Genomic DNA, 24,415 nt, shown 5'->3' on the forward strand with positions numbered 1-24,415 from the left:
GAGCAACACATTAATTTTTTTAAAAAACAAGACATATTCAATATTTGCATGAAGAACGTTCCAGCCAATGGAGTGTTGTTGATAAAGTTCTTCTCTGTGATTGGTGACTCCATGACCACCAGTACAGTGAGAAGAGGTTTAAAAAGTCCCAGCACAGCATTCACTGCAAGCTGAATGACAGCAATGGCTCATCTGAAGTTCCTCCTTCTCCTTTTGTGGGTTGGTGAGTCAACAACAGCACTTATTTCGTATGTGTGTGTGTTTGTTTTTAAAAAACTGTTCCTCGGGTAATCAGATATCTGCGTTAACCAAGTTTTGCTGTCATGGTTCCAGGTTTCTGTGAGTTTTTTGTTTGTTTTTTTAATTATTAGAGATTTTTTTTCATTCAGGAGACTTTTTACAGCTTTTCTTTTAAAAGCTCGTTGTCTGGTCCCAGTGCTGCTATCAGGGACTCTGAGCTGTGTGAAAGAAATAGCACGTTGTGCCTCACCACCGTAGTATTGCAAACCATGCCAATCCTTAAAGTATAACACTGCACAGACATGGATCATTACTCTGCTTAGATGAGTAGATTTATTGATAATGACTGATATGAAATGTAAGAGATGTGAAAGCCTTTTTTTTACATTTAAATGTTTTTAATGATAACTTTATTAGATGTTTTGTTTTGTGTTTATTTTTTGTGGGGTTTTGTGGGGATTTTTCTTTTGGTTTTGTTTGGTTGTTTGTTTTTTTACGTACCTCACACCAAATACGAATATAAAGAAATATGTGTGAACTTTTCAAATTTAAATCTAAATTCAAATTCTCATCTATATGGTGGTGCAAAAGAATGTTTTACTGCTTGGCAAAAATCACTTAAGTAATCCCTTTAATATCAATTTTCAAACATTGTCTAGCAATGTGAAATACATCTCTGTCTTGAGACCTAGTGGAACTCAAATGGGTTTTAATCTGTTTTAAATGAAAGGTCTCCCCACCTGCAACAGTCACAGTGTGCAAAATGCTGCTTCTTCAGATATCAGTGGCTCAGCGTCTGGAGTGTAGGTATGAGTAGATTGGACTGAGGCAGCTAAGCCTGAGCCAGAGGTTTAATGTCTTTATCCTGGCAGCAGGTCAGGGTAAGTGATTTAGTATTTATATGTACAAACCGGACGCCAGCATCGATTACACGGTGGCTACAAAAAGAACAAAATATTTTCTGCTAGAAGTAGAAAGAAGTGAGCTAACTAATACTGGGAAAGTCAAACTTTATTTTATTTGGGCTTTGCTACGAGTTTAATTTCCACCTGTCTCTCTTTTCTTTTTTGAAACCCAGAATTCACTTTTAACCAGAGTTGGCAAAAGTACAGACATTCTGTACTTAAATAGAAATACAAATACTACTTTTAAAAAAATACTGCAGTATAAGTTGAAGTACTGATTCAACTCTTTACTCAAGTAAAAGTAGAAAGGTACCAGCTCTGAAATGTACTCATGTAAAAAGTATCTTTTTCTATGTGCAAAGCTAAACGAACTGTATGTAATAACATAACATCAGTTGATGGGAATACAAACTTTAGGCTAACTTTTTTTCATTCTAATTATACTTAGCTTGAATCTGAAGAGTAGGGAGTAAAAGTAAAAAGTAGTCAGAAAAAAAGAACTACTTAGGTAAAGTACCTCAAAATTGTACTTAAGTAAAGTTAAAAAAAACAATTTATTGTACTGTACTGTATTTCAGGTGTCACAGTAAGCACCGTGGTGGATTTGCGCAAGAGAATCTATGGTGGTCACGACTGTCAAAATGAGCGTCACTATCACGTGAAAGTTATTTCACAAAAGGATGGAATAAAGGGCTACTGTGGCGGCTCACTGATCCATCCACGGTGGGTTTTGACTGCAGCTCACTGCCAGGAGAGTGGATGGTGAGAAATCTACAGTTTTTACATAAAGAAAATTCATTAACAAATTGTCCTGCAATGTGTCTTAAAATACTGAAGCAAAAATAATTACCAATAATTTTTCATAGCAACAATAAGATAATAACAACATTCATCATTCTCATATTTTAATAGTACAGTCACTATTTCTCTTGTGCAGGACTCTGAGTGTGAAAGTGGCAAAGAAAAAGCCCTATAAACAAGGCATCTTTCACAGACTGAAGACAGCTTTCTTCAATTTCTTTAAGACAAACATATGGAAGACAAATATCTTTAATAGAAAGCATGACATCATGCTACTGGAACTTTCTGAGCCACTGACTGGGATTCAGCCTGTAGCCTTACCTGACTGTAACAAACCGCCTAAAATGTGAGTTTTCATGAAATTACTGTGTATTCATCCTTGAGATGCTGATATAAGATGTTTCAGGTTCTTATGTTAATGTTTTGATTTTTTTCTACCCAATGATTACCTGTGCCAGATGACTGTTTTTTTTTATTTGTTTTTTAATTAAATGTCACAATTTCATATTGGTAATTCTTTAACTTTGTATTGCAGTAGTCAGAATTCCACATACTGTTTTTAACCCAATCACACAACTTCAATAACATTTCTGTATTTTTAGCATATTATTATGAAGTACTGGGTTGGCAGCCTTTTCAGAATTTAGTCTCCCTCTTCTGGGCGACTGGCTTCAGAGTGGTGGACAGTGAAGCACGGTTAATCTGTTAGTGATGCACGCTGAGCCCAATTTCTAAGTTTTCAGTGTTTCAGGTGGCTCTCTTGTTACCTGGTAAGATCACCATGGAAATATGCTCCTGTTGAGATTATGTTCAGAGTTTTCGTGTAAAATGAGCAGGAAGCATCAAATTTTCATTAGTTATTTAATTTATAGTATGCTTTAAACATGACATAGATTGTCTGCTGAACTAATAAGTTTTATATAAGCAACTTGTTAAGACATACATTACTAACACCATCAGTTTAGGAGCAAACAGGTTTGGTTTGAATCTGCTCCTCAGTCTGCTTCACACTGCTGGAAATACAGCTAATAGAACACAGATTAGAAAATGTATCAGTAACATTTGTAAACTATTTATCAGCTGTTCAATCTACAAATTTCAATTTGATCTGGAGCCAAAATAAAGTGACTTCCTGACCTTCTTTATTAAGCTATGGGCATTGAAAACAGTGAGTGACCTGTTTTAAATGTACGCCGTTTAAAGTTTCAGATCTCCAATGTGTGGCTGTCATGTTAGATTAAAAACAGCAGCACCGATAGCACAGTGATGATCAAATCATAATGTTTCTGCAACTTTTCTTTGATTTGCCACACCAGTGTTGTATTTTGCTGTTATATATTTTTATATTATTTATAGCACACACACACACACACACACACACACACAACCATCTCTAGGGTATACAGAAAGTGGCATGAAAAAGTATAATATCCACTGAGTCGCAGTTTTCTGGATGAAAATGCTTCGTCAGTGCCAGATATCAGAATGGCCAGCCTGCTTTGAGTTGATGGGAAGGCAACATCTCGAACACTTAAAATAAAATCGCAGGAAGGTTAAGAGCCTCTGTAACCACATGTATCTTTGTTTTGTTTTTTTAAACACCATCTAATATGCTTACACAACTTAACACATTAGACATAAAGACATAACTCAAAGCAACACTGTAGCAAGATCTGCAACATCTCTTCAACTTTTATTTTGAGTGTATTTTTACATTTTGAGTAGATGTTTGCTGGGTTTCTGCTGACGTCAACCCATTTTTGCGATCATACTAATTTGCCCTGTCTAACTAATGCTGACAGTCTATGGCTGAGAGGATTGCGCCTAATTCATGGATTCTGCATTGCTTGAGAACTGTTTGCTCATCAAGATGACCAAATCCCAAGACTGTAAAAAAACAGCTCTCAATTTGTTCATTCTTGTGTTATAAGCAGACCTTGACTAAAAAATAGTATCTAGTATCTTGTAGCCCATACAAATGGAGCCAAGCCATGAGGCAGTAGCAGGTAAATGACAGTGTGTTGTTAATGCAGCAGAAAGTGTCAGAATTTTCCTTGTGAATCAAACATGTTTATAAGCTTCTTAGTAAAGCTGTGTGGAAGCGACTTGATGACCAGAAAAAAAACATAGTATAGATCATTTTGAGAATAAAGTTGAAATTTTGAGATTTATTAATTTATTTGATGTTTAAAACACATGGATGGACCTGAAAGTAATTGATTATTATTTATTGGTCTGTTTCTAGAGGAGACGTCGTTCAGGTTACAGGACTTGGTGGGTATAGGGTAAATGCGACAGGCCACACACGTAAGAAAGTTTTTTGATGAATTATTTCACAGTTTATGCTAGACTTTATTTTGGTTTCTGTGTCTGTTTTACAGTTACATTCACGTTTTATTTGACTACTGTAATATAAACAAAGATTTTATATTTTATAGTAGATATACTGTATGCCAGGTTCCTTGTTTAAAAATCATTTGGAAACATCCAGAAAAAAGACAAAACATCAATTTCCTCAAGATTTTAGTTTTTGAAAGGTTATGAATGACTTTTGTTCTTTGGCTTTTTTCTCCAGTCCCTGGCCAACCACCTCATCTCCAGTGTGCAAACATGCATGTTGCTGACTGTGAGCCTACCAGATACTCTCAGTGTACTGCATATGTGCCATATAACAACAGGCTGTGTCTGGAAGAACCTAATGTAGATACACGTAAGGTAAGTTGACTGCTAACATCACTGTATATCATCTCTGTATGTTTTAGATCTTTTGGAAGAAACTTGAACACAAACTATATTTTTCTCTCTCAGGGTGATTCTGGTGGTGGAGTGATTTACAACAACATGATTTATGGTGTAATCAGTGGCAGTGGTGTACGTGTCTGTACTGTACCAGCTGTTACTGTGAATGTTTGTTCTTACATGAAATGGATAAACCAGACAATTTATCCAAAAAGTAATGGAAAATAACTGAATGAAAATAACATCCAGAATAAACAATCATCTCTACATGAAACTTGTGTGCTGTGTGTTGTTTCTGCTCTAGAATATCTTCATGTTAACTGCAAATTGTGAACCTTTTTGTTTGGTCTAAATTATTGTGTTAGATTTGCAGCTTGTGTGTGTTTGAATGTGGTGTCAGGTGTGTAGCAGCTCATGCTGTTGTTCAGAAACTCTCAGACTCACACTGTGAAGATGCAGAAAGGCTTTCTGATCAGACATGCCACCAACCAGCTGCAGGGCCTGAACATGATAAACTTCATAAATCTGAGTTGATTGTTGAGGCTGAAAATGTTTACGTGGAGGCTGTTGGCTCATTGGTGGCAGATAAACTTTTCTTTTAATCACTTCACTATACAGGGCATTAAAATAAATACAGTAACTATCAAAATACGTTTTGTTGATAAAATGCATTTTTTGAAACTGTCCATTGTTTTGTCCCAACTCTAATCACACAACCCCCACCCCCAAAACAGAAAATAAATAAAATAAAATCATAATACATATGAACATATGTATTTTATATCTCATAATACATTGTTTCCATCTTATCTTCAGTCCTGCATTTTTATACTTCTAAGACCAAAGTGAAAACTAATCTTTTAATATTCACAAAGCTCATGGACACTATTACTCAAACCAGATGTCGCTGTTACACAAAACTATTTCACTCTAATGCTTCTCGCGTAAACACTGTCATAACTATTCTCATAACCAATAAACTGAGAATGTGTTTCACCTCATCAAAGCTCTATAACATATAGTTTTTAAAAAAATATTTATATTGCTTATTGTCACTGGAGGTTTTTATTTTTAGACCTGTAGAACATTAAAAGAAAATTAATATGAGAATAGATTTCAGGATTTCATCATGATTCATTTTCCATATTAGGCAGCACGTTCAAATTTCCTGGGAAGTAGTGAAAACATTTAAAAGTAGATATCATTAAATGCTAATTAAAACAACGTCTTTTAAATTGCATCAATATTTTCCTACTGAGCAGTAAAAGCACACAGAGCTCTTTTAACGTGAAGCAGCAAAGTGATGTTTAAATATTGTTTATTATTACAATAAGAGACTAAATTAACTCGTTTTGAACTCCTCAGTTTTCTCTTTCAATGCTGCTGTTTGTTTCCTCCTCCACTTGTATTTTTCTTAACGTCAGGGAATGTGCATAGCGCCCTCTGCTGTGTGTTTGAGAGCACTGCACTGCATGGTCATTAAATTAAACTGCCCGGAGGTATAACATGAGCAAAGGAAGCTCATGAAGTGAAGACGTTTCTTGGATAAGAAGTTAAACATCATCCAGAACCTTAAAGAAGTAAAGTCGCTTTCTTTCCAGGCTCCTTAGACAACCATGACCTGGATGACTGAGAACCTACAAACACACATGAGCAGCAGTTTATTTAATGTGGAGGTGAGCAGTGCACAAACCAACAACCAACAAGTTTTATTGAACCCTACTTCAGCCAATCAGCTGTGTGTGTGTGTGTGTGTGTGTGTGTGTGTGTGTGTGTGTGTGTGTGTGTGTGTGTGTGTGTGTGTGTGTGTGATTATATTGTATGATATTTTAATCGTGCTCTGTTACAATGTTACTGTTTTGGTTGTGCTGCATGAAAGACGTTGAGTGTGTATTAGGGAAGGTTAGTTACCGGAGCTGGAGATGAGTTATTCAGGCAAACTCTCGACAGCATTAACTGTCCTGTTAATGTAAAACCTTAATAAACCACGGTGAAGCAAAATGTCTTGTGCTTAAGACTCTTTTTTTTTTTGGTCCCGTTTGGATCTTTAGCCATCAGAATTGTTGTCTTAAGGCCAAGAAAGATGCCAAGCGGATCTATTTTACCGAGTGGATCATCATGGCCTTGCCATATTGGTCCATTTGATTGACCTTTATTATAATTATGTATTTATTTTATTTTATTTTCGGTTGCTACAAACGGGACAGACATGACTGAGGGATAGGACAGGGAGAAAGAATGAAAGAAAGAGAGGGAGAGAAAGAAAAACAGAGGGGAGAAGAGACGGTGAGAAAGGGGGGAAGAAAGAAAAACAAACAAAACACCTGGATCACCTGTATGGAGAGAAAAAAAAACAGAAGAGAAAACAAACAAAACACAAAAAATGATAAATACAGCACCATCACAATAAACTAGCTAGCAGTAGATAACAGTAGATACTAAATATTAAACGCTATTGTGCAGCACGCAAGATAGACAGCGCACAATGTGCTTTGAGGCAGCAGCCAAGAAAGGTGTAGTCCGCTCAGATGTAGTGTTGCTGTGTGCTGTTCTAAAGTGCATGCTTTACTAGCTGACTCTACTTTTCCAAGCGATATTTAGAATAGATAACACTCTAATCGAATTTTTAAGTTGTTCCATTCTCCAGGAGAGCATGGTCCTGCTTCCTATCAGAGAGTAGCACGGCTCCTCCCGAAAACCCTGTGCTTAAGACGCTACATGAAAGTTACAGTGAAAATTAGAGTATATATGTTCAGTGCAGATAGGCATATAGTGTATATAGTTAGATAGTTATACATATCATACAAAAATCCACCACAAACTATTAACTATTTTTCTTCCTCACTCCCTTTCCTCTTCATCCACTTGCTCTCTCAACCAAACCTGTTTTATTCTCTCTTCATTCATTTTCCTCAGTGAGGAAATGAAAGATGATATCTTCTAGAAGTATTGAACAGACTGTTAGTGAACACAGGCTTGTAATTGTTACTTTTTATTGGCATTAATCACAACAGAGAACAGAGTAAACTTCAGACTAGTTGCGATCAGGTTCTAAACCTGCAACATAAAGTAGAGGCCAACACAGCAGTTTACAACAATAAGAGTTTCAGTTCAAGAAAATAACTGAAGATAAAATGTTGGGGATGAAGCACCAAACAGACTTGAACTGCCTTTAGTGACTTTTTACTTGATACATGACCTGAAATATTGATTTGAAATCTCAAACATGATTTCACATCGTCATCGACTTGTCTGAACTTTTCTCAGCTGACCTGATCCAAAACACTGAAAACATCATAAGTTCATAAATTCAAACAATGTTTTGGAGTATAACTAACAAAATAGTAAGAGTGCTTTAAAAAAGTGCTGAACTTTTTAGCTCACAATGTCACACAACATCATTGGTCAAAATGATTTATTCTTATGATCCTAAACAGAACAATCAGAGATAAAAAGACAAATGGATACACCACTACGAAAAGTCAATAAGAAATTCAACATCAATATTTAACCAGTTCATTTAACCCTTTAAAACCGGTCAGAGCGGGCACGCTCCGTTTTGCGTAACTATTTTAAAATCCCGGTAGCACTGCAACCACGTGAGCTAGCGTGGTAGCGTGGTAGCGCAATAATTGTTTTTGCATATGAAACCGGAGGAGTTGTACTTACATCTTATGGCATCAGCTTGTCCTAGGTCACAGTTTCCTTCCACATAAAGCTTTGCAAAAACTGCATAAAAAGCACTTGCAGCAAAAAAACCCATAATATTCCAGAAACAGGCTTTGCCGATCCGATCAGCTGTTCATAACACTTCCTACGTCCATCAGCACAAACTATCGCATGTCCGTCATGTCCTGCCCGAAACCGGAAGTGACGTCATTGTCGCGGAAATGTAGTTTTTTTTACCACCAAGGCCTCATGAGCCTATACTGGTGTTTTTAAAAGTTATGTTTGACTTTATGACTTTCTGTGTCGTTTCTGGGAGGCTTAGGACTCATATTGCACTGCTGGAAATAGTTTATTTTGATGCATATGCTGCTTTTTTGCAAATTTGCACTATAATATTTATTTTCGTTTTTCCTGCAGTGTATAGAAATTGGTGTATTTCAAAAATAAAACTATGAAGACACTCAAAATAAATTTCCTGTGGTGGGAAACTTGTTTGTGCAACTTTTTTGTATTTACAGTTTTGAGGGATAAGCCTCTTAAATTTCTCTAACTAGAAATATATGTTAAAAAACAAAAACGATTTTCAATTTTTTTGTAGTTTATTGCAATTTTTTGCAATTTATGTAATTACTATGCACTTAATGCATGCATATTATTAACATTTAGGCTGTAATGGTTGTATTGATGTATAGCAACTTGAAATGCTCCCAAAAATGGCACTACAACATGTAAAAATATAATATAAGCTCTGGCAGACTTGGTTCTGTGGTAGGTCTTAAAGGGTTAAACACTTCATTCTGCCCAGACTGAAGGGGACACTTAGGCTACGTTCACACTGCAGGTCTTAATGCTCAATTCCGATTTTTTGATCAAATCCAATTTTTTTGTCTGCGTGTTCACACTACAAATAAAATGCGACAGCAAACGCGCTCTAGTGTGAATGCTAAAAGCGGCCCGCATGCGCAAAAGAAGACGTCACACACAACGCACTCTGGTTATACCCTGAGCAAACAATATTGTTTGACTGATGGCCGTTAATATAAAGACTTCCGACTTTACGTTTCCCAATTTTTGCTTTAAGTTATTTTGTTATTTACATAATAATGTAGATAACCTAATAATTATCCTTATTGCTGTTTTAGAGGAGCGGTGCTTCAAAGGATAGTTGCAGATTTCTGTCAGAATCTACAGATTATACAGTACAAATAAAATGTTCACGTTTCTCCAACGTTGTCTTCCCAACAGTTTCACTAACATCTACACTGGATGGCCAGGAAGCGTTCGCAATGTCTTATCGGGCGCTTCTCCGACGCTGATAATTGGCGTCTGTCTTGTGTCAGTGACGTAAAAGACGGATTTAATGCGAAATGACCATTCACACAGCAGTCGCTTTCTGAAACATCGGATATGTATCGGATTCAGTACCACATACGAAAGTGACCCAGATCGGATTTGAAAATATCGGATTTGTGCCGTTCACACTGTCATACCATGATCGGATATGGGTCGCATAGGGTCAAAAAAATCGGATTTGATGCGCTTTCGCCTGCAGTGTGAACGTAGCCTTATTTCCTGTCTGCTAATTTTCACCAGTCCAGCTGAGGGAGACATTGTTGAACAATATGACTGAGGACACATCATCACTGTAACATCAGCACATTCAGTTTGTGTTAAAGCTTGTTTTTCCTGAAGAAACATGCACACCATCTTTCAAGTATTATGGCATCGGAAAAGATCACAAAATCTTGAGATGCTCCAAAAAGATGCAGACAAAAACACAACAATGTTTGTCATATTCTCTAAGGTCTCCCAGGCTTGAAATGGATTCTTGTATAACAGCATTTTAGTGCAAATATGGTTAAATGAACAGATATTGTGATAAAGCTTAGAAATAGAAAATGGTGCTAAATAATGCAAAGTTTAATGAGAAACACAAACTGTAAACTAATAATGGAAGCTGTGATTCATCCCAGAGTGTGACAGAGAGCAGAGACACTCTACATATTAGAAAACACAGAATTTGACCATCTGGAATGCAGGTGACAAAAAAAGGCATCAAAACTTGAAGGCTGGTGTCCTGAAATAACATAATACTAATACTACTAAAACTACTACTACTAATAATAATACATTTTATTTAAGAAAGCGCCTTTCAAAACACTCAAGGACACTGCACACAAGCAATAACAACAACAAACATAACAATTTACAAAATAATAACAACAAGTTATTAGAAAAGTTAAGTAAAAAATAAAAAAATTAAAGTAGCGGGATGGAAAAATTGATGTGGAACAGGCTAATGTGAATAGGTGAGTTTTGAGTCTGGACTTAAAAAGAGGGAGGGAAGTGATGTCATTAGCAAGACTATAGAACTTGACTGCACGCTGAGGTGTTCAGGTCAGGTTCAATACCAGGGGTGGGCAACTCCAGGCCTCGAGGGCCGGTGTCCCATCTTTAGATGTGTCCTTGAACCAACACAGCTGATTTAAATGGCTAAATTAGCTCCTCAACATGTCCTGTAGTTCTCCAGAGGCCTGGTAATGAACTAATCATGTGATTCAGGTGTGTTGACCCAAGGTGAGATCTAAAACCCGCAGGACACCGGCCCTCGAGGCCTGGAATTGCCCACCCCTGTTCTATACAGTCTTGCTAATGACCTTCTAATTGTATTCAGATGTGTTGCAGCAGGGGCACATGTAAAAGTTTCAGAACACCGGCCCTCGAGGATTCGAGTTGGACACCCCTGATCTAGATCCACTGAGTAAACACAGCACTGCAAACACAGAAATTTCAAATACAAGATACTTTTACTCAAATGTTTGACTCTCACTTCTCCTCCACCTTGTGCTGTTTAGTCTTAAATGTCTGACTGTGCTGAGAATATGTGTCAGCTATAGTCAGTGTTTTACATGAAGTTTATGATGTGGTGATGAGGAAAAAGGTGGATCTATCTCTAAGTTCGATCTCTTAGGAATAACTCAAGTGCTTTGAATATATTATATGATTTGAAAACAAATAATTGACATTAGAGCCCAGGGCCCTGTTTCAGGAAGCCGGTTTAGTGGAAAAACTGAGTAAGTATACCCTGAGTTAACGAAAACTCTGGGTTTTCGGTTTCACAAAGCGAGTTCAGCTGCAGCCTGAGTGAGTCACTATGACGACACACTCCGTGAAGCTAACCTGCCCCCTAGCAGGTTTACTACAACTAACCCTGACTGTCTCCGCCCCTTTGTCGGAAACCTGACAGTAGGAAGTGTCGGACATGGCGTGCCACTTCCTTGAAGAGCCAGTAGATGTTGAAGCCCAAATTCTCCGCAGAGCTCTCCGCCGGGAGAGAGTGATCAGAGCGCGTTTGGACATTTTATCATTTCCTGATGATTTTCTGTGCGAACGTTACCGTTTCTCAGCACAATCTATAATTTATTTGGATAACATCCTCAGGCCATATATTACGCATGTGACACATCGCGGACATGCTCTCAGTTCATTGCATATTATTTGTATTGCACTTCGGTTTCTTGCAAACGGGAGCTTTCTGTATAATATTGGTGACGCTGAGCACGTTTCCAAGGCTACCGTCTGTCGGGCAGTCAGGAATGTTACAGTTGCACTGAAACGTCTCCTGTACTCGTCTGTGGTGTTCCCCGGTCATAGACCCACAAGATTTATCAAAGAGGGATGCCACAAAATTGCAGGTATCAGGATGACCAAAACTTAATGTATGATGTGGTGATACTTGGACTACTACTTAAATTGCACATTTATTTTCAGGGTTCCCAGGCGTGATTGGCTGTACAGATGGCACTCACATTCCAATCATTGCTCCTTCAGTAAATGAAGGAGACTATGTGAACAGGAAGTCTTTCCACAGCATTAATGTGCAGGTACATAGTTCCCTGTAGCATGTCAAACTAACAAATTATTTCATTATAGTAATGGATGCTAATTTGTGTTCTCTGCACTGTGAAGATCATATGTGATGCTGCCAACATTATCACAAATGTGGAAGCCAAGTGGCCAGGCTCTGTCCATGACTCACAAATATTCCGTGAATGTACACTGAGCACAAAATTTGGACATGGTGAGTTGAGAATACTTTAAAATATATAAAGACCAATTGCTTCAGGGACATTTGAACTGAAGTGTACCCTTCTGTCTTAGGAGAGTTCACTGGCTACTTGCTTGGTGATAGGGGGTATCCATGTTTACCCTATTTGCTTACCCCTTACCCTGACCCTGAACCGGGCCCACAGCAGCGATATAATCTGGCTAATTGCAGGACAAGAGCCAGAATTGAAATGACTATCGGAATGCTTAAGGCCCGGTTCCAGTGCCTGCAAAGACTCAGGGTCACCCCAGAAAGGGCATGTGACATTATTGTGGCATGTGTGATTCTTCACAACATTGCCACAATTAGAGGAGAACACTGTCCTTCTGAACCAGACATCAGCAGTGATCCAAACCATGAACATCCTGACCCTCCCACGGACATACAAGATGGAAGAGCAGTCAGAGACACCATATGTCACAATCATTTCCTTTGACCCATCACCTCAACATGTTGAAAGAAGAATAAACAGATTTTTTGTTCAACTGGCTTTATTGGTCGCCTGTATTTCCTGTACACAAAGTATTAAAAGATGTAAACCTCATAAAGTGTCTCTGTTGCTTCCTCCTCTGTAACAGCTGTCAATGTTTCTTCATTATTTTCCTGTAGTAAAGAAATTAACAACATTGCTGTTCTACTGTAAACTCATATAATCTGTGGAGTATTACTCACAACTGCATGTTGGTCTGGCTCAACAGGAGGCTGCACCAGATGCAGTACACCATCACCATCAACTGATAGAATATGAGGTTTATACAGGTCACTTATAACTTACAAGGGACCAAATGGCAATTAACAAACATACCAATCACCTTACACTTCATTGTCATTATGCTCTCAAAGACAACCAAGACTGAGGCAAGGCAAAATCAGTAGGAAAATAACTTCACTACAAAATAATCCATTATGGTAAAGAGTTTATCAAATGAATGAGTCGCACTGCAAAGGTGACTGTGAAGAAAGGATGTATGCACATCATGTATTATTTTGAATTTACCCCCTATGTAGGCACTTGTGTCTTGCGGGGTTATTGACTCAGAGGATGTCCCCGCAGAGATGCCTTCGGCCACAGGGCGCCCACTGTTTTGGCTGAGGGCCAACTGCTCAGCCTCTGTGAGTGGTGGTGGTGGAGGACCCCCACCTGTTTTTCGGGCCTCCGCTTTTTTTCTGTTGGCTATAACGGGCCACATTTGAGCATACAGAGTAAGCAAATATGTACTTGTAATGTGCTCAGATAATTTCAATAAGTGCTTACAGAAAGAAAATTAATGTAGCCTCTAACTGCAATTGATTTACATGGGACAAACAGACCAAGCACTATGGCTCATAATACAATTACACCTTACCTGTTTGGACTATATTTTTATATTTCATTTTTACTTGCTGCCAGGCACGTTTGGGGCCTGTTGGGTTGCACCTGCGCTCACATCACATCACAAAATAAAATGTATAAAATAACAAATAAAATAACATATGATAAAATAACGTGTTAAATGGGTGGAAATCCCTAGATCAATGTTTAGATTAACACTCACGCATTGACTCTGTCGGCTATGTTTTGCCATGCATGCTCACTTTCTTTTGCAGCTGAGGCTGTGTTACTTTTTTCCGCGGAATTTGCATGTTATCGGCATATGCTGCCATCAGAATTTCGGCCTCAAGCGCTGTGAAATACATTGACCCCGCCTTCTTTCCCTCCGTCTCCATGGTGACTCGCTTAATCTGTGCTCCGCTTATCAGGGCTTTATGTATCCTCGTCCGCGCGCTTCACTTGGGGTTAAAGCAACTCCGCGTTGACTGAACTAATTGTTATCAGCCTTTCTGAAACCGAATATTCCGAGTTGGACAGTTCGGGGTTACTCAACCGTGAGTGTCGTTTTTCACTCTGAGTTTTCCAAACCGGCTTCCTGAAACAGGGCCCAGGTTTCCTGTCCACCATCACATTAGCTGAGTAGATGGCAAATCTGTGGGGAACAGAGAAGATCAGCCATCAGTCAGTCAGAAGTTTCTGTTTTTTGAAGAAAAAAAAATCAGTTGATTTCGACTACAGACACTCCATCACACTAATGCAGGGACCCATTATGAGACATCAGTCCTCTGAGATCTGAGAGGAGACGGTTTGTATCAAGTAAACCAAACTGACAACTGACCACAGAGCATATAATTAAACTCATTTTGTTGCTCTGTTGGGCATTTATAAAGAGACCATGCCTGGTAAGATAACACAACATTTATACAGCACTGCCCCTGTGTGGTCACACTGAAACACAACAGCTTCTCATTTTCTTTACTAATCACTGCTGAAAGTGTAATTTTAATCATCCCTTCACCAAAAACAAAACAGTAAGATAAAAATAATGAAACTAATCAAATGAATTAACTCTTGATGATCTTATTATTAGTTTCTATTATCCACCTACTTTCTTACTGCCTCATCTCACATCCACCCTCTCTACTCAGCATCCTCCAGTTTTTATTTGTCTGTCCTTCCAGAACAATCAGTCAATATAATCTGTCATCACCAATAAAATCCTGAAAGTTTATATAAGAAGAACTTACAAAATACCTTTGTAGTATTTTGCAAGACAATCCAGGGATCAGAGTCAAGCTTTTAAAAATGGGTTAAATAAAATTATGTGGCCACATGTTTGTAGTCAAAGTAAATCATTGTGTTTGTGTGCAAAATCCCAGTCATAAAAAGAGCAGCTTATAATAACGTGTTTAAAACTAAAATAATGTAAATTTAATCAAACACAGATTGAGGGAGTATAAGTTAACACAATGCCAGTGTCACGGTCCTCAGTGGCTGACCGTGTGGAGAGCGTTTGGAGGACCCAGGTGTGGACACAGATGAGCAGACAAAATTAACTTCAAACAAAAGGCGAGCCTTTATTTGAGGCTGGAGTACATGAACTAAACTAAACGAGAGCTGAAGAGGACAACAACTAAACAGGAACCTAAACTGGAAAGAAACTAAGAACAGTGAGACTATAAACAAGACTGTGCCAGAACATGAAGGAACTATGAAATATATGAATAAGCAACATGAGTCATGACCTGCACAGAGACGTGGAACCTGACATGAAATAGTGGGTGGAACACAGACGACGCAACACAGACTGAATGAAACACAGAGACTGAATACATATAAGGGATGATCAAGGGAAGTGGCCACACATGGGAGCACAGCTGACACACATGAACCTGAAGACCGGACAGGAGAAGTGAAACTAAATACACTGACATTGGACACAGACTTTCAAAGTAAAACAGGAGACATGGAGATTAGACATGACGTGAACTTAACATAATCACACAGACATGATGCATGACAGGTAGACGCACGAACCAGGGAGACTGAGTACAGGAGGAGATGACATAAACAACTAAGAAACAAAGGACTAAACAGCAACCTAGAAATTAACTAGATGAACTAAACTAGGGCACAAATGAATACCAAAGATATAAAAAAAAAACTCAAACACTGGGTCACATGACCCAGGACCATGACAGCCAGCTTGCTTCTGTTTGATAAGCCAATGGCAGGAGAAGACATTTTACTAACAGAGATAAACATAAGCACATGCTAACCATCTGCAGCCTGACTGGAAGTAAAACAGCTCCTGCAAACCCAAAACTTGCCACTGTTTTACCTTTTTATATAAGTGGCACAAAAATGTAAAGAGACTAAATTTAACTTCACTTGTAAACTGTTGTTTTTGTTAGTCTGTGAGCTTTGAGTGCAGAAACAGTGAGTATCCTCAAACCACAAAACACATACTGTGCACACTTTTTTCTTTCTGCTGCATTAATAAACGTGCTTGACATGAATTCTCCTGGTATCATGTCTTGACCACAGCTCTGACTTACAGCTGGAATTGAGTGCCAACTTCGCAGTAGCTCCAGTAGTGATTGCAAAATGCATGGACGTGTCTTCTCTTTCAAAATATTGTATATAGTCAGGGCTGGACTGGCCATCGGGCATACCGGGCATTTGCCCGGTGGGCCGCTCGTGATTTTTCGTTTTTATGGGCCGATGGGGTTTTATTTCTTTTCTTTTTTAACGATATAAATAAATGGTGGTGGATTGGCCAGTTGGTCATGATCGACTCTGGGCTTGACCAGTTACAGCAGAGGAGGTCGAACTTTAAAGTTGAGGTGAAAAGGAACGCGATTTCATAACTACTTCAGCTAGAAAGATGCTAATTCAATCATGAAACTGATCAATGATCAGCTGATCAGCTTTTCTCTCTGCGCCAGAAAGAGGGAACCAGCAGATGTCGCGCTAAACAACAGCAGCACGTTTAAGCTGAATAAGAAATACCAACAAAAACTTAGAAAGTAGCAGCTGACCACTAAAAGAGGCACAGAGAAAGGTTTTAAGGCTGTTACCACAACTGATATGTGTTGCTTCTTGAAAATGTTGCTTCTCATAAGCAAGTATTGAACTGAACAGGAAATTCTAAGGCCCCGAGTTTTGTGCTCAGTGAGCCAGACGTAGTTGTTCAGCAGTATCACTTATTAAAATACAGGAAAGTGCAATACAAAATACAAACAAAAAAGAAAATAAACACATTGTTAAATTAAGTCAGTCAATATCTTGCTAATTGAAGAACAGATGTTTTATAGTTTTTCCTTTATGCTACTCTTAGAAAAAGATATACACACACCCTAAAAAGTTGTGTGTGTATAAATTAACTTAAACTTTGAAATTATTCTGTTAAAAAACAACTTATTTTAACAAATGCAGTATCATTTCCTGGAGTATGTGGATGACAAAGACTACAAATAATGAGGACACTTTTTTGTTAAGATGAAGAGATGTTCAACATTTGCATGAAAACTGTCCTAACGAACCAATGGGGTTTTGTTGATAACATTAGGCTCTTTGATTGGTGGATCCATCACTAACTAAAAAATGAGGCTTAAAAGGGTCCCAGCACAGCATTCACTGCAAGCTGAATGACAGCAATGGCTCATCTGAAGTTCCTCCTTCTCCTCCTGTGGGTTGGTAAGTGAACTACTGCACTCACTTCCTGTGCTTGTTTGAACTTTGTCTGTTTGAACTGTTCCTTAGGTTATGACACATCTATGTTAATAAAGGCTTGTTTTGCTTGTTTTGTGTTAATATCATGTATGTCCTTCTAATTCTTTGTTTCTCCTTTGATATCAGTTTTGTACATTTGTCAGAATTTCCCAGTATCAGGAACACTCGCTCATACAATATGTTTGAATTTCATCAGTTATTTATGATAAATCTTTTTAGCCTAACAACTGGCTGAGAAAGATAATGTTGTTCAGACAGTGAAGCAACTATTTGTAAGTAAATTACTGGGCTTATTTCAGGTGTCACAGAGAGCGCAGTCCTGGATTTACACAAAAGAATCTTCAACGGTTATGACTGTGAAAACACCAAGCATCTGTACCATGTGAAAATAACTGCAACCAAAGGAACAGCTGTTTCTCGATGTGGAGGCTCTCTGATCCACAGAGAGTGGGTTCTAACTGCAGCTCACTGTTGGATAGATCAACCTGGATGGTGAGAAAATGAGAATTTCACTTAAAACTTAAGATTAGACAGAATCGAAAAGGCCAGAGGCAAAAATCATTACTGATATTTGTTCTTTATTTTCATAATAAAGACTTTGTTATAACCATTTCCATTGTTTAGGACTATGTCTGCATATGTAGGAATTCATCCAGGTCCAGGAAGTATGGTTACAATTAAGGATCACCAAATCTTTGAGGACCAAACAGGAAAACATGACATCATGCTACTGAAAATCTCACCGGCATCGATCAGGACTGACCTTGTTCAGTTACCTGATTGTTCCATTCCTCCGAACATGTGAGTTCCAACACAAGCATGATAGGTTTTCTTTTTAAACTGTTGTTGTAACCTGAATTATTTAGATTTTCTTACATGCTTAAAGCAAATCTGCAAGTATGCTTTAGAATGAGAATAAGACTCTTTACTTTAGGAGATGCATTCATGACCCAGAGTAAAGGACAATAAAATATGAGAGTGGCATAAAATTCAGAGAATAATCAGAAATTTAATGTTTAATTTTTGAATCCTCAAAGTTAATTTAGCTTTAGTCATAGTGAACTGGAAATACCCAGCCTGTGGACTCCAATCATATGAATTTATCTTGTACTCACAACACATGGATGGACTAATTAATTATTATTCTTTAATTTGTAGAGGAAATGAAATTAAAATTGCAGGCCTTGGTGGTTATCTAGTAGATCTACAGAACATCGCACGTAAGACCTATTTTATTTTATTTTTTCATTTTTCTAGCTTACTTTAGAATTTGATTTTGGCTTGTGAACCTTTTTAATTTTACAACTGTGATGACATGCAGTATTTATTTGATTTTATGGTGGATATACTCTCAGTTTCCCTCCTTTTTAAATGCTGCTCAGCTTCACACATTTTGTTCCAGAAATGAGTGAAAGCGTGTTTCTGATCTGATTTCATTGCATGAAACACTGAGTAGCTTTTGTTCTTTTCCTCTTTTTTTTTAGTCCCTGATGAACCGCCTCATCTCAGGTGTGCAAAGATGCATGTTGTTAACTGTGAGCTTAATCTCACTCCATGTGATTTACCATTATTATGGCCAAATGGAAACACGATGTGTTATGAAGAAGCTGGAGTGGACACATGTCCGGTGAGCTGCCATGCTGCTAACGTTTACTCTCCATTATCAGATGTTTTAAAATAAACCTACACTGTAAAACCTAATAAGTTCACAGAACTCAAAAATTGTTGTGTAACAGATTACACAACAATTTTTTAGTGATGTTTTTAAAAGTTTTAAGTTTAACTAAAATAAAAATTATAGTTGCAGTTGCCTTAAATTACCTCAATGTTAACTCATAAATGTTGATATTCCTCAACTTATAATTAGGGAGTAATAAACTCAAAATGTTCAATTTTTTCAACTTAATTAAGGTGGGAAATGCACTCAAAATATTTTACATATTGCAACTCATACGATGTGGGAAATAAACTCAAACTTTTTCATATTTTCTAACTTATAATATGGGAAATAACACTTAAAATCTTCAATATTTTTTAAAATACTGTGGGAAATACACTTACAAATAATTCTAAACTGTTTACCCAGTAAATTATAATCAGCTAAAAGTGTTAGAAAACATGAAAGTAACAACACTAACAATTTAACAACTTTTTATTAAACACAATGTGCTTTTAAAAAGGCACAAACAGAGCTCACTCATAAAAAAGTGCTTCATAAATAAAACAAGAGAAAAAGACTCCAAGGGTCTCCATCTCAATTCTAAAATTCAATAACATTTTCAGTATTAACAGCAATTGCAGCTATTAGAACATTGATGCATTTAACACTTACTGTACCTTGACAGCTGCAGCTCACTTTCTTTTTTTAAAAATACATAAAAAAAACAGTACTGGTTTCCACTGCTGTACTTATAGGGAACAAACATCAAGGCAGTGCATTTACGTATTAGGCAACAGAACATTAAACATGAATAGTGAACTGAACAGTCATTCATCTTAAATGTGAGGTAGAAGAGGCAAATGATTAGGAAAAAAACAAACAAAAAAGCTTCCTCAATACTCAGCTTAACAAGTAGTCCATTCTGAATGATTCACTCATTGAACAAATCATTCTTCAGCATCAGTAGACGCCCTTTCAGTGGTTTGTTGTCCTCAAGGCACATCACAACCTTCTGGATAAATGTGAATGTAAGCTCAAGTTTCTTTGGGTATTGTAGGTCTAATGCATAGATGTACCCAAAGAGCAGGAGAAATGACTCAGCCAGATTTGTGGGACCATTCACAAGTATTTCATCCTCAACGACAATGCAGATGCTTTCGGGACTGAAGAGGGCCGAATCAGTAGTGTCATCCGTGACAACTGTCAGCAGAGCCACAGGAGTGTCAGTGAGGTCTGGACCATCTGCTGACTGCAAAACAAAAATAATACAAGAATGAGTTCAGCCCCACAAGGACACAAATCATGCTATTGATTAGAGGTGTGAATCTTCATAAGTCGCACGTTTCTTTTAGGATTATAATGTCAACGATTTAATTTGATATTGCGATACATCATGATGCATTACAATAATCTTAATTTGGGTTTGGTTTCAAAACATATGTGTAAATAAATGTTTTCAATAATAAATATATGCCAAGATATTTGTTTTTGTTATTTACCAAACATTTCTCTGACCACAACATGGCACCTCCAAAAAAATAGAACACTTGAATTTTAAAAAGGGAGATAGTTTTTATCTGCAGATTTTTTTTGTATAATAATCTTTCAACTATTTTCATGTTTTCTGGTTTATGCGTAACAATCTTCTTGCAATCTTATTCAACAATAGTTGATATATGGGAGAAAACAAGTCAGATGAGGACTGTGTTGAACATCCTTCCTGATATACACCCTGGTTCTCCTTGAGTTCTGAGCGATGTCATATGGTTGATGCTGAGGCCAGTACACTTACATCACAAGTCCTGAATAACGTGGAGGCATCTTCACGCAGGTACACAGGAAGTGCACGAAGGACGAGGGCCCGTCTTGTATTTACATCATGCTGTTCCTAGATGAACACACAATATCTATTAGAATAGTATTTACACAAATGCAGAGTAAAAACAAAGTGTTGGATAGCCATGTTCTGATTGTCATTGTTATAGATCAGGGGTGTCCAAACTTTTTGTGTAACGGGCTAAACCTGTCAATCTAGAAGGGTAACCCAAAAAAAATCTAAAAATTTTGAATAATTCAAGGCAAAATTCTCTAGTTTCTTTGTATTTATTTTTTATTTAAATTGGGACACAAATTATAAAACTCACCCACTGACAACTGGTGAAATGTTGACTCTCTGTAGCGCTCTTTGCAGTCTGATATCTGTAAACAATATGTGCACAAAGACGACTTATTAATGTTCAAAAACATTTTTTGCACAGCACACACACACAAGTAGTCAGCTGATCTCATCTGATGCAGATCTGCTCCTTGATCAAGTGACATTTGTCCGGATTTTTGGCACGAGTGACGTCGAATCAGCACCGCAGCTGGATGGCCCGATTTACATACCCAGCGCAGCTGATACTCACCACAATAATTTACTAAGATTATATGCACTCCTGTTATTAAGTCCAGTTCAGTCTGTTAATGTTAACCGTTTCAAACTAATGTTGATAGGTGTGTTGCTAAGCTTAATAACTTAAATAACAAACTTGAAATTTACCCGTCCTATTTTCCCTTTTATTGTTTTTTCTCTGTGCTGTAAATCTTCTGTCTAAGAAGAAATCTGAGGCTGCTGTTCTGAAAATAAGCTACCAAAGCTTTTTCTGAATGAATCAATAAAGATCCATTTATGGAAAGCTGTGATGAAAGCAGTTTTGTCTTTAATTATATTCAACAATATAACATATTCGACCACTTTTAAGTGATTTTGTGATCTTTAATACACTTTAATACACTAAAGTTAAGGTTATTTACCTAATTTCTAGTAAGTAGCCCTCAGTGAAAAAAGTTTGGACACCCCAGCCTTACAGGTTAGGGAGTATTTGTGATCCGCACAGTCTGCATCAATGATTCTTTCTTAGCCTGGGAGCAGAACGCGGCTCTTTATTTTAATTTCATTTCAATTTATCTAGCAAAGATCGATAGGGTCTGGCTTAAAGGTGTCAAGGAGGCGCCTCAGTCTGGCTGGTTGAGCCTTGTCGAATTAGCGCGAACAATTTAGCTGAACTTCGTTCGTAGCACCGAGTTCGACCAGTGTATAATGTTAGGCTGAATCAGGCGATGCATTTTTCCGCAAGCCTTGACTTGTAGAGCTCGCTTAGTGGAATACCCCTCTAAACTGTTAAAAGGATTTCGAGATTATCTCACAACCACACATTTGAGACTACGAAAAAATACAAACGTGTCTAATTACCATCATGATAACACACTCATGTTGTTTATTATTGTTCGCTTCATGCTAGCACACACACACAGCTCAACAGCGTAAACTACTGACTGTGTAACACGGACACTTATTGAAATAAGTATACTCACAATACGCACGTACATTACCGGCGAATACGACAACCAGTGGAAAGTTTTAGTAGAAAGTTCAAATGCATGGAGCTAGAACTGCCACCGTCAACTTCCCGGGCAAGAATACAATGCATTATGGGAAATGTTGTCCCCCACGGAAAACCGCCAAAACGTTACATCATTCTAATTTGAAATAACATTACGTATTTGTCACATTAGAAAACTTCTAAAATTACAATTACTTGGATTCGAATTCATTTATAACAAACATTCACTGTGCACAAAGTACGAATATATTTCCAGTAAAAAATAAAAAAAGAATGTTTATCGAAATTAAATTTAAACAAAACAAAAACACGTTAGACTTACCAAATTTAGGGCAGTTGATGAAAAAAAATAAGGTGGTGGTCGTGGTGGGTTGAAGTTGGGGACTCTTAATCCACACGGGCTGGCCAAAACTTCCCCGTATCAAGGTAAATTCAAGATGGCTGACTAAGCTTTCCTGAGGGAGCGACAAGACTCCACCCACCAGAACGTCACTAATATATGCTTCTTAAACTTTTTGAGCGTTCCAAAAAATTTAGCTAAAAAATATTGAGCCCTATTCAATTAAAGCTGCATAAAAGCCAACAGAGCTCAATACTTTATAGTTTGCTCAACTACAAAACGACATTTGAGTGTTATGAGCTTATTAGTTATGAGCTAGAACAACTGTTAGGGATTACAGTGTATGGATTATATTTTCTTTCTCAGGGTGATTCTGGTGGTGGAGTGTTATTCAACAACATGATTTACGGTGTTCATGTTGGAAGTGAGGAATGTGTCTGTAGTGGATCAGCTGTTTCTCTGAAGGTCTGCTCTTACATTGGTTGGATAAAAAACTTCATTACACCAAATAATGGAAAATAATTCAATTAAATAAGATTTCAAGAAAAAAAATTAAACAATCAGCTCTACAAGAAATATGTGTGGTGTGATTTGTTTCTATCCCAGAACTACTTTTTCTCAGAAATGTAAATTTATGTGTATAAAAAAATATGTGTGGTGTGAATATAGTTTCAGATAGTAGATCATTTTGTTCTTCAGAAACTGTGAAATTGACACTGTGAAGATGGAAACCGGGTTCGTGACATGCCATCAATCAGCTGCAGGACACCTAATGATGAAACACCACTTCATAAGTCAGAATAACATTTTGGAAAGGATGGACTGGACGGAAAGGAAAATTCGGAGGTCATCAAGAGTCACCTCTAAGTCCTCCAGCGCATCATCTGTGAGCGGACAAGAAACTGCTGCTAAAATCGCTGCAGCTCAAGCAACATTGAAAATCATACATGAACAACAGTGTCAGCAAGCAGAGCTTCTGCAGCTGGAAGCTGAAAATAAAAGACAGATTGCAGAATAAACAGCTGAGGCCTGTAGATGATGTTTAAGGATGGAGGAAGAAGAAGCACAGTTGCAAGCAAAACTTGAGGTTGAAAATGCTGCCAGGCGAAAGGTTTTGGAAGAGAAGTGCAAGGAACTGGAGTGATTGGAAGCACTCAAACAGTTAAGGCTGCTAAGGCATCCATGCAAGTGTAAAAGCAAGAGCAAGATGAAGATTCAGGAGAAGAAATTAAGCAGTTACTACTTGCATGAAAATCTGAAAGGGAAAAGGAAGGAGACTCAAGTCATCACACAAGTCACATATGTAACTCACATATGTGACAGATGTTCACCACAACAAGCTATTATACAGCCACAGCATGACGGTAGCATTGCAGCACTTGCCATAGCAGATTCTATTAGTGCTAGTCATCTTCCTATGCCAAAGCCAACTACATTCAGTTGTGACCCACCAAAGTATAAGAACTGGAAAGCTGCCTTTCAAACTTTGATCAAAAGAAAAAAACACACCAGCCTCTGAG

At 37.7% G+C, this 24,415-nt stretch overlaps 3 protein-coding genes across 8 annotated transcripts; 2 read left to right on the forward strand and 1 right to left on the reverse strand.

The window, feature by feature from the left end:
* Positions 1 to 174: 174 nt before the first annotated feature.
* On the forward strand, positions 175 to 23,417 carry LOC308395318 (serine protease 1-like; the record flags this gene model as incomplete). The annotated part of the gene is made up of 6 exons (XM_080880119.1): positions 175 to 223; positions 17,809 to 18,001; positions 18,134 to 18,310; positions 18,668 to 18,729; positions 18,994 to 19,136; positions 23,262 to 23,417. 6 exons carry the CDS (start codon positions 175 to 177, stop codon positions 23,415 to 23,417), a joined length of 780 nt encoding a protein of 259 aa, XP_080736245.1.
* Positions 11,394 to 13,978, forward strand: LOC308395618 (putative nuclease HARBI1). The gene is made up of 4 exons (XM_080880535.1): positions 11,394 to 12,049; positions 12,126 to 12,238; positions 12,324 to 12,435; positions 12,516 to 13,978. Exons 1-4 carry the CDS (start codon positions 11,617 to 11,619, stop codon positions 12,896 to 12,898), a joined length of 1,041 nt encoding a protein of 346 aa, XP_080736661.1. The 5' UTR covers positions 11,394 to 11,616; the 3' UTR covers positions 12,899 to 13,978.
* LOC308395329 (uncharacterized protein) lies at positions 19,707 to 23,091 on the reverse strand. 6 transcript variants are annotated; one of them, XR_013971372.1, is made up of 4 exons: positions 22,878 to 23,091; positions 21,318 to 21,368; positions 20,962 to 21,057; positions 19,707 to 20,418 (listed from the first exon to the last, which is right to left on the reverse strand). XR_013971372.1 is itself a non-coding variant. In XM_080880123.1 (4 exons), exons 1-4 carry the CDS (start codon positions 22,539 to 22,541, stop codon positions 20,101 to 20,103), a joined length of 480 nt encoding a protein of 159 aa, XP_080736249.1. In that variant the 5' UTR covers positions 22,542 to 22,791; the 3' UTR covers positions 19,707 to 20,100. The 6 variants fall into 6 exon arrangements, 1 of the variants encoding a protein (XP_080736249.1); XR_013971373.1 differs by having other exon boundaries at positions 21,314 to 21,368; positions 22,878 to 23,068; XR_013971374.1 differs by lacking the exon at positions 22,878 to 23,091 and adding an exon at positions 22,540 to 22,792.
* Positions 23,418 to 24,415: the final 998 nt, after the last annotated feature.

This window comes from Rhamphochromis sp. 'chilingali' (genome assembly GCF_963969265.1).
Source record: "Rhamphochromis sp. 'chilingali' genome assembly, chromosome: 4".
Classification (NCBI taxonomy): domain Eukaryota; kingdom Metazoa; phylum Chordata; class Actinopteri; order Cichliformes; family Cichlidae; genus Rhamphochromis; species Rhamphochromis sp. 'chilingali'.

Coding starts and splice junctions, on each gene's coding strand:
- LOC308395618 (XM_080880535.1), top strand. CDS start 11,617: ATGGCGTGCCACTTCCTTGAAGAGCCAGTAGATGTTGAAGCCCAAATT. Junction 12,050..12,125: donor GGGATGCCACAAAATTGCAG/GTATCAGGATGA, acceptor ATTTATTTTCAG/GGTTCCCAGGCGTGATTGGC. Junction 12,436..12,515: donor GAGCACAAAATTTGGACATG/GTGAGTTGAGAA, acceptor CTTCTGTCTTAG/GAGAGTTCACTGGCTACTTG.
- LOC308395329 (XM_080880123.1), bottom strand. Junction 21,058..21,317: donor CAACATTTCACCAGTTGTCA/GTGGGTGAGTTT, acceptor GTGTTCATCTAG/GAACAGCATGATGTAAATAC. Junction 20,419..20,961: donor CGTTATTCAGGACTTGTGAT/GTAAGTGTACTG, acceptor TTTGTTTTGCAG/TCAGCAGATGGTCCAGACCT.